At 49.5% G+C, this 10174-nt stretch overlaps 1 protein-coding gene across 1 annotated transcript; it reads right to left on the bottom strand.

Moving 5' to 3' along the window:
• Nucleotides 1-342: 342 nt before the first annotated feature.
• On the bottom strand, nt 343-9840 carry gpia (glucose-6-phosphate isomerase a). Its single transcript, XM_086302284.1, has 18 exons — nt 9583-9840; nt 8334-8424; nt 8001-8069; nt 7121-7240; nt 6961-7044; nt 6745-6891; nt 6555-6626; nt 6377-6421; nt 6179-6232; nt 5689-5749; nt 5433-5476; nt 4949-5101; nt 4659-4788; nt 4050-4126; nt 3814-3942; nt 3628-3703; nt 3411-3477; nt 343-672 (listed from the first exon to the last, which is right to left on the bottom strand). Exons 1-18 carry the CDS (start codon nt 9699-9701, stop codon nt 549-551), a joined length of 1662 nt encoding a protein of 553 aa, XP_086158410.1. The 5' UTR covers nt 9702-9840; the 3' UTR covers nt 343-548.
• Between the last annotated feature and the right edge of the window lie 334 nt (nt 9841-10174).

The following is a 10174-nucleotide window of genomic DNA, read 5'->3' as shown; positions in this document are numbered from 1 at the left end:
ACTTGCATAGGTACTGCTGACCTCTGATTGGATGATAAGTTCAGAGCAGGTGTGTAAAATCAGCACCAGTGAGCATTACAGGTGTGCGTTACCTGTTGCTCATGTGTCACCAGCACGGCCTTGTTGTGCAGCGCCAACAGCATTTCCCTCGTCCCGCCCCAAACATCAGCACGAGGCTTCAGCTCAGCACCCCCCCCCCCCGTCGTCCAGCGAGGCCAGTCCAACATCACACCTGATCAGTAATCAGTAATTACCTGACTGCTGAAGCCGACTTCTCCTTTAAACAAGCTCACTGATTGGACAGAAGCATTTCCTGTGACCTCACAATGAAACCAAACAGCATTGGCGACAAACAGGCTTTTATTTTGAAAGTCACAGTTGACTGGGCATGGTCACCTACACAAACGTGTACGTTTTCAGGACTCGTCTACACGTGAAGACTCTTAGCACACAGATAACAGACAGGAAGTGCTCACAGCGTACGACAAGACAAACATCATTCAGCCAATGAGGATGGAGGATGAGGTCGGCTAACGCCGGCTCAACGTTCAGGCGAAGTTCTTCTTCAGGAAGTTGATGAGGCCGTTGGTGGACGAGTCGTGGGAGGTCACCTCCGAGTCGTACTTCAGCTCCGGCTCGATCTTCTTGGCGAGCTGCTTCCCGAGCTCCACCCTGCGGCGGAAAGAGGCGGGTCAGCAACACAACTTTACACAGCAACGCTGGTTGGTCAACAACAATTATTTTGTAAGGGAAACGTACGGAAGACCGCTGGTACCAATGAGGCAAGTTTGACTAAATCCGGTTGTTCAGTCTGACGTCACTAGCCGTGTCTGGGCCTAAACTCCGCTGCAGGTCCATATATCAAACATCACTATGGCATTACTGAGAGTTAAAAACTGTCTAAAGTCTTTCATCTTTAATAAAATGATCAGCGTTCTGCTCTACCAGGTGTAACAATTGAGTTTAACATCCAGGCATCCATGAAAACGGAATTTATGACATTTAACGGAGTTAGAAGTTAGCAGGGAGTTAGCTCGCTAGCTTCTATCTAAATACAATATAGCATGTCCTGACTGCGGGGTTTTGGAAACAAATTAAAACGTACAGCTCTGTTATCACTTCCAGCATAAATGAAGACAGAAACTAAACAGCAGTGACGTTTGTAGGGTTACTGAAGTTTGGCTAGCTGGTATATAATGATGTGCTACGTGACAGCTAGCGACACAGCTATGCTAGCATAATATGAACAAGCTAACTTTTTTTCCACTCCATAAAAGTTAACGTGAGTGTTCTCGGTGGTCAGGAACAAATGTAATCGCATGGCAGGATGCTGTAAAAGGACCAAACTTCAGCCAGGAGAACAACTGAGATAATCCATCCACAATACGAGGTTAGTCATTCATATACTGCTGCATGGGCTGGGCTGTAGTTACATCCTAAGGTTTTAAAAACTGAGCTTAAATAAATGATTAGCGGTAATAAAAGCCGAGGGAGGTCAACAGGGATCACTGACTGTTTTAGGAGCTTTTTGAGATTAAATAGAAGAAAATACAAAACATTAAACATGTTAACAACACAAAAGCCATATTAAACGCAGACTACTTTAGACCCGGAAGTAGGATTCGTCACGTCATCACTGAACAACTGGATATATAATAATAAAAGGCGCCTTTAAAGACCCTCAAGGTTACCTGACATAAGCACAAAATGAAAACATGTAAAACTAGACTAAGACGGAGTCACGATGAAGAGTAAGCAGTTCTGAATACATGTTTTAAGACGTGATCAAATAAATACAGTGAAAATTCATTGTTTTAATTTAAATACAAAAAACCCAACAACTTTAACCCTTTAAGACCTACCATAGAACCAAGTCCGCCAGAGCTTATATTATATTTTTACATGCTGTGGAGCCATCTTTGGGAGCATTTCAAGTTGCTATACATCAATACAACAATTATAGCCCAGATTTTAATAATATGTCTGCATTAAGTGCATAGTAATTACATAAATTGCAAAAAAAGTGCAATAAACTACAAAAAAATTGAAAATCGTTTTTGCTTTTTTAACATATATTTCTAGTTAGAGAAATTTAAGAGGTTTATCCCTCAAAACTGTAAATACAAAAAAGTTGCACAAACTAGTTTCCCACCACAGGAAATTTATTTTGAGTGTCTTCATAGTTTTATTTTTGAAATACACCAATTTTTATATACTGCAGGAAAAACGGAAATAAATATTATACAACAAATTTGCAAAAAAGCAGCATATGCATCAAAATAAACTATTTCCAGCAGTGCAGTATGAGTCCTAAGCATCCCAGAAACGACACAGAAAGTCATAAAGTCAAACATAACTTTTAAAAACACCAGTATAGGCTCATGAGGCCCTGATGGTAAAAAAAAAACAAACAAACAAAAAAACTACATTTCCGCGAAAATGACGTCACTTCCGGTTTCGGGCAGGACATGGCGGACATGCAAAAGTTCGCGCTGATGGACGTAGGAAGTGTTATGAACAGCTGATCGGATCGGCAAAGCGTGTTTCTGGAATATTATGTTTTTGTTGCTGCAAGCGCTTTTTATGCAGTTTTTGCAAAGCTGTATGTGGAAGGAAACTGTGACCGAGGACAAGCTGATGGCATCAGATGTAAGTACAACTCCTCCGGTTTCATATGCAAAAAAAAATAAAAAATATTGTGCTAGCTTACGTGGTTGCAGTGCTGCCGGGATTTTTTATTTTATTTATTTATTTAACCTTTATTTAACCAGGAATGTCCCGTTGAGATCAAAGACCTCTTTTTCAAGGGAGTCCTGGCCAAGAGGCAGCACATTTCAAGACAAATACATACGAACAAACAAAGTTAAAATTACACAAAACAATTACACATTATTGAGGCAGCCTGTAGGCCTTTGAGTTTAGTTTTAAAAACATTTAAAGACAACAATTCAGTCAGTTTCCAGTCTTTCTGTAACATGTTCCATGAAAAAGGCGCAGAGTGGACAAAGGCTTTCTTACCCAGCTCTGTGCGGACAAGGGGAACAGACAACAGCAGCTGATCATTTGAGCGCAAGGAGTAAGAACCACTATTTGTCCTTGTGACCAAAGTACAAATATAAGGAGGCAGCAATCCAAGCATAGCTTTGTAAATAAAAGTGTACCAATGCCCCTGTCTTCTAATAATTTAAAAATAGTTACGCAAAACAGAGCGTGCCCGCTCCGACCGGCTCTAAAGGGTTAAGTTATTTAAAAAAGGGAACGTATGGAGGTCTATTAGTGGCAGCAAAGTGACCGTTCAAGATCGTTAAAATTTTTTAAAAAATGAATATGTTTAATTGTAAAATAAAACCCAAACGTGGAAGCTTAATCTACCTTAAACCCGAGTTTAGCCCCGCCCAGGTGTGACTCACCCCCACTGGTCGTAGCTGTTGATGTCCCACATGACGCCCTGGACGAAAATCTTGTGCTCGTACATGGCTGAAAGAACAACACAGCTGTGTCAGACTCCTCCTCTTTAAATGGACACACCTGAGACGTTATTGGTGCAACTGAAGTTTACAGTAACCGGAGATCACCTGCAGTGACTCCGCCCACAGCAGCACGTTTGATTAAAAAGCCAGTACTCACCGACCAGAGCTCCCAGTATGAACGGGGTGAGCTTCTTGAAAACGATCGAGTTGCTCGGCTTGTTCCCCAGAAACACCTGCAGAGAAAAACATCATTTAAACGCTGGAACGTCGACACGCTGTACAGTCACCTGACTGTTTCTACTCTGATGGTCACACACAGGTGTGTCCAGGTGTGCGCTCTTACCTTGTGCGGCAGCAGCTTCTCCAGAGCATCTCCCGACATGCCGGCGGCCTCCAGCTCTTTCCGGGCCTCGTCCGGAGTCTTTCCCTTCATCAGCGCTTCGGTCTGAGCCAGGAAGTTTGCCACCAGGATCTGCATGAAGCACACAACACCCGTGAGGCGTTACATCATCCAGGTGTGCTCTCGGTTCCTCCAGCTAATCAGTTCAGCCTGGCTAAGGTAACGTTAAATGTCCAGACCTTGTGGTGGAGGTTGTTTCTGATTGGATGCTGAGACTGAGCAGGAATGAGGAAGTCAGCAGGAATCATACGAGTGCCTGAGGAAGGACAAGCAGTCTGTTAACTCTGGGTATTGATCACAGGCTGTTCAGACGCACGAGGCGGCGAGCTCCAATCAGATCAGACCAAAGAAGAAAACTCTGTTTGGCCTCAGTGATCCAGAATAATCCGGCTCCCTCTGCTGGGGGGGGGGGGGGGAAGCATTCGACGCCACCAATCATCTGTGGAAGGAGCCCTGTGGTATCCAATCACAGCATCTCGAATGTTCTCAGATCAATAAGCAGCAGATCAAAGACACTCAGGTGTGCCCCTCTCACGTCTCTTATTAAATAAAAGACATCTGATTATGTTTACAAAAGGACCTGTACAGGTGTTTCCACAGGGGGAGGAGCTTCAGCTTCAGGCTCGGGCGCTCCAGGTACGCGGCACGTCGTCTGTGACCATTTTAACTCACCTGTGCTTGGATCATGAAGGTTTGTGTGACCTACGCTGGGGCTGCAGGTGTGATAAGCTGCCCTGATGTTCACTAACGAGCGGTCACTGTTACATAATTAAAGGGTGGAGCTTCACCTTGGTGGATGAGCTGGTAGAAGGCGTGCTGCCCATTGGTCCCCGGCTCGCCCCACACGATTGGTCCAGTGTGGTAGTTGACGCGGGCGCCATCTTTGGTGATGTACTTCCCATTGGACTCCATGTCGCCCTGAAGACCAAACAGACGGGTCATCAGCGCCGACATTCATCACGAACACGAAACTCCACCCCCACGCCGCAGTCTGATGTAATGTAAGGTTTCTGTGGTCTCCTGCGCGTTACGTGACGCAGGCGTCACACCTGCAGACCCGCCTCCCTGCGTCACTGACCTGCTGGAAGTAGGCGGCGAAGCGGTGCATGTACTGGTCGTAGGGCAGCATGGCGTGGGTCTCTGCCTGGAAGAAGTTGATGTACCAGACGCCAAGCATGGCGAGTAGCACGGGGGCGTTTTGCTCCAGGGGGGCACTGCGGAAATGGTTGTCCTGGGAGGAGGGGGGAGGAGAGTTTAGGTTCATGCTCCTGCTGTCAGGCTGCACACGCTCTGCTGACTGCAGGTGAGATGTTCACCTGCAGTCAGCAGAGCGTGTGCAAGTATTGTGCACAGAGCGCGTGCAGAAACAAAGGGCGCCATTCTCTCGCCTTTCACATTCGAGCCCGAGTTGTGAAAGTGTCCTGTTCAGTAACTTGACGGGAAGCGTGGAAACATTTCAGAGTGACGCAACGATCAAATAACACGTGTTGAAATCCATTTTTGTCCCGCGGACGAACGTGAAGTAACTCGCTCGCAAGAAAGCAGAAGAGACGGCGGCGTACCATCCAGTGAGCTCCGGAGAGAAGCTGCTCGAAGTTCTCAAAGCCTGAAACACAAAACAAACCAGAGTTTATCAATCAGGCTCTCAGAAGGAGGGACAACAACTCAGTCGTGCACATATCAACAGGCTGAAGCTCGGCTCGCTGCAGAGCAGCTTTGCTTGATTCTCAGTCCAGAATAATCCTTCTTTCCTCTGACAGGACGACGCCATCACTGACTGATAACTTTGCCCCGGCGACAGCAGAGTCACAGACGTACCCACGTGCAGAGCGATGGACAGACCGATGGCCGACCACAGCGAGTAGCGACCTCCGACCCACTGAGGACAAGCAAACATGACATCACACAGTCACTCCACCAATCAGAGCACAGGCAGGGCAGCAGATCGTCAAAATAAAAGCAGTGACAGGAAGCAGCGAGCTCGCACTGAGCCGCTTTCTGTCAGTTTGTTTTCAGCAGAAGGATGGCAGCGTTAACCGAGGTCACGACAGGAGCGACCTCACGAGAAACACGAAGGAACTCCGACTACGGTAAAAATGACGAGCTCCTTAAATCTGAAGAAAAGCGATGAATTTAACTGTGAAGGAGCCAGAATCAACACAAACGAATATTATTAAATAAATAACGAGGGTCGACTCAAAAACCTGTTACCCAGGTTACACGTCACCAGCCCGCCGCTGAAAACCATCCGAGTCACATGCATTCATAGTGACATCATCCTCCTCATCATCGTAACAGGCGCACTTACGTCCCAGAACTCGAACATGTTCGCCGTGTCGATGCCGAAGTCCTTCACCTTAGCCTGAAGGAGGCGGAGACAGAGAGGCTGCAGATGATCTGATTAGAGCAGCGTGTGTGTGTCTGCCTGTGTGTGTGTGTGTCTGCGTGTGTGACTGTCTGCGTGTGTGTGTGTGTCTGCGTGTGTGTGTCTGCGTGTGTGACTCACTGAGTTGGTGGACAGAGCCACAAAGTGTTTGGCCACAGCAGATTTCTGTGGAGGATGAGAGGAGAGAAGCTCGTGAGCGTGATGGAGAGATCACCACCCGACCCCCTGACCCCGTCTGCCTCCATTTTAAAGCGACTGTGTGTTTTAGAGCAGCTGCGTCAGGCTCGGGTCTACTCACGTCGGCGGCGGTCTGCAAGAACCAGTCTTTGGCGGACTCGGCGTTGGTGATGGTCTCCTGGGTGGTGAAGGTCTGAGGAGGTCAGAGTGAGGAACGGAGAGTTAGCAAACAGTAACTCAAACCAATAGTCTCTCGAAACTGAAAGCAACCGACTGAGCACGCTCAGACCCAGGAGTTAGGCGTGTGTGACCTTGGAGGCAATGATGAACAGGGTGGTCTCGGGGTTCAGCTTGGCGAGCGTCTTGGCCAGGTGAGTCCCGTCGATGTTGGAAACGAACCAAACGTCCGGTCCTCCCGCCGAGTACGGCTTCAGAGCCTCCGTCACCATCAGAGGGCCCTGAACGCACCACAACACAGTGAGTCACATGACTGCTGACGCACGTGCGAGAGCTCAGCGGTCACTCACCAGGTCGGAGCCTCCGATGCCGATGTTCACCACGTCAGTGATGCTCTTCCCGCTGAAGCCTTTCCAGTCACCACTGCGAACTTTCTGTAAACGCACGACACAAAGGTCACGACCTCCAGGCGTCACACGCATTGACACACGCTCACAGACACACACTCACCTGGCAGAACGCCTTCATCTTGTCGAGCACCCTGTTGACCTCGGGCATCACGTCTTCGCCGTCGACGAGGATCGGCGTGTTGGAGCGGTTCCTCAGAGCGACGTGGAGCACGGCCCGGCCCTGTGAGCGCATGCGGTAACAACAACGGGGTTAGCAGCGACCCCCTCACACAAACGCACGCGCTGATGTCGGAGTCACCTCCGAGTCTGAGGGCCACCTCACACTGGGATATATCACCATGGCAACAGATGCTGTGACCCTACCCTGCTCCCAGGTTAGAGATCAGCAGGTGTGACATCACCATACTGATCAATCAGATCTGTGGAATCCCCCGATCAGGTCAGGATCCATCAGCACGTTCAAACAGGCTGAACTTTATTGATACAGGAGCCATTTACAGTGTTTGGTAAAATTATAACAGCTTCCTGTGATCGATGACGTCACCACACAGCCTGATTTAAGTGATACAAACGTGTTTGCGTAAATATTTAAGATTTGTGATCCATCGTGTTGATCAGGAGCTGCTCAATCAGCCGCTGCTGAGCAATACATTGACCTTCAGTGTGTGTCAGCAGCTCTGAGTCTGCGCGGTGTCAGGTGGAGGATGAAGAGCGTCTCTGAAACCAACAAAATAAAGCCATCGTGGTGCGTTTGAGTGTCAGTTGGAATTTAGATGCGTACAGGTCGAGCCTGCGCAGGTGTACTTTAACGCGAGTGCACACACACACCTGAATCATTTATTCGCTCTACAAACCTTTGCTCGATCGACCTGATAAACACCTTCGTGGGATTAATGATGGATAAGTGAAGCTAGAGGAAAGCGGTCACGTGACCTTCGTTCCCCTTTTAGTTTCTACGTGGACGTGTGAGGAGGCGTTACCTCAGTGAAGTTGATCTTCTCTCCGGAAAACATCCTCTTCCGCGCCTCCTCCAGCCCCCGAGACTTGGCCTGCACACAGGAAACACACGGGCAGCAATCAGGTGACTTCAGGAAGCTCATTTCACCACCAGGAAGCGGTGACATGTCGACACGGCGCCCGCCACTGGTGCCGTGGCGCAACGCTTCTCTTTCCAAATAAAGTGTGGAAACCTTCCTGTTTCACTGGAGCTCTGAGCAGATAAGGCACGCCTCCTCCGCTCACCTTTAGCTGAACCTGCTGCTACAGGTGAGCTCCAGCTGCCTTTCAAAATCAAAGACCGAGTGTGTTCTCACCAGGGCCAGGAGCATGGCCAAGACGTCCTGGTTGATCAGGTTCTTGGAATAATCGATCAGGATGTCGCCATCATCCGTCTGCAGGGTGGTGCTGTGAGCAGAGCCAAAAACCTTTATTTACACCCAGTTTCACAGACACGCACAGAGCAGCCAAACACAGGACCTGAACAACAACAGAGCAACCGCCTGAGGGTGATGACCGCAGCATCACCCTCAGCTGACCGTGTGAGGGTCCAGGAAACGCCTCACACCGCCTCCTGTGATGGTTCTGCTCAGACTCCCTCAGCACGTGGGCCTCTTTCACGCGATGACTCAGTCTGTCTGCGGATGCGTCACAGCGCACGTACCCGCGGGCAGAACCGGTGCCCGGTTGTCCCACCCCCGGCTCCTGTGCTTCATTACCGCCCGCATCCCGCCCTGACATCGGGCGAGCCCCCCCGCCGGGCTTCCATTATCGTCTGTCCGATAATGGAAGCAGAACACCTGAAACTTCCTTCAGGTTTTCTGCTTCCATTAACGGACAGACGCGCCACAGGCAACCTGTCGCTCCCGTGACAGCAGAAACGGCCCTAACCAATCTGGCGCCCTAGGCAAGATTTTAGGTGGCGCCCCCCTACATCAGCAGTGTAGTGTAATGTTGTAACAAATAATATTTCTATTAAATAAGCTTTACTTTGCATTTTAATTAACGTGGGATTATTTTTTGTATTTAGAAATAATAGTACCAACTTTTTTTTTTTTTTTTCAACATTTGTGGCACTGGCGGGGACGGCGCCCTTAGCATTTGCCTATACGGCCTATGCCACGGGCCGGCCCTGCGTGACAGTCTGCAACGTAAACGTCAGTATGAGGTCAACCCCACACCTGAGACCCACCTGCGAGGGCCTGGTGGTGTGTTGGTGAACGCTTAGTAAGCACGTGCGCAGGTTCGGCACAAACAGGAAATCTCTGCAGACTGTCCGATAATGGAAGCAGTCGTTTTAGCAAGCAGCTAACAGTAACCCATATCGGTAGAGGAGGGAGCCACCGGGTGTCGGGCCTCTGGTCTGCAGGTTTCGGGCTCAGTACCCGGGCGGGGGGCGATGATGACGAAGGGAGTACGGGGTGGGGGGGCTTACAGCGGAAACGCGCGGAGCGGATCGGTGACCTTGTCGGTCACCTGCGGTCACAGTCCGAGAAGGAGAATCGATAACCGGGCGGAGCGCTGAGGACCTCCAACCACGGGGATACGTCCTCCGGCTGTCCTCACCTGAACCGGCCGAAACGCTCCGGGTCGGACTCGAACAGGGCCCTCATGTTGAGGCTCGCGCCGTTTGCCTCGTGCCACTGCTTCAGCTTCTGGAAGTTTGCGTCGGCGGTCAGAGCCATGATGGCGGCTGCTCGGTGCTCGATGTGGACAAATTGAAGACGCTCCCCGGTGAGACTCGACCCTCCGCAGCCGGTACTGGACTGAATGTGGTGGGGAGTCAGGGAGGAGCACCGCGAGGAAAGAGCCGCTCCCAACCAATCACAGCATAGAACCCACCACCCGAGCTCCGCCCACAGACCCGACCCGTCACGTCCTCAAAGGCAGCGGGACTGAAGTATGGAAGCCGATTAGTGACGATGTTGCGTCGATATTGCGACAAGGCAGATCTACGGGGTTGGCATGGGCTGGCATGTGCCACCCTAAAATGCTCTCTTGCCACCCCTAGTGCCATCCTAGCTTTGCATATGACACTGTTGTTTATTAAAATAAGCTTTGTATCTTGTTCTATTTAATCTGAAACACCCCTAAAATAGTCAGTGATCACTGTCGGTCTCTCTCCGTTTTCATCATCACTGTTTATTTTAAAGCTCAG

This window comes from Aulonocara sp. 'chitande type north' Nkhata Bay, linkage group LG7 (assembly GCF_057382095.1).
Source record: "Aulonocara sp. 'chitande type north' Nkhata Bay isolate Kocher_YH1m ecotype deep benthic linkage group LG7, A_spYH_male_GT1.1, whole genome shotgun sequence".
NCBI lineage: Eukaryota > Metazoa > Chordata > Actinopteri > Cichliformes > Cichlidae > Aulonocara > Aulonocara sp. 'chitande type north' Nkhata Bay.
Note: the sequence above shows the minus strand (reverse complement) of the source record. Positions and strands in the feature narration are given on the sequence as shown.

Bases quoted from the DNA above. Each gene is read 5' to 3' on its own strand.
- gpia (XM_086302284.1), bottom strand. From the start codon at position 9,701: ATGGCTCTGACCGCCGACGCAAACTTCCAGAAGCTGAAGCAGTGGCAC. The intron at 6,627-6,744 runs GTCACACACGCC...TGACCTCCTCAG, and splicing joins TGTTCATCATTGCCTCCAAG to ACCTTCACCACCCAGGAGAC. The intron at 3,478-3,627 runs GTGAGTACTGGC...TTGTTCTTTCAG, and splicing joins CATACTGGGAGCTCTGGTCG to CCATGTACGAGCACAAGATT.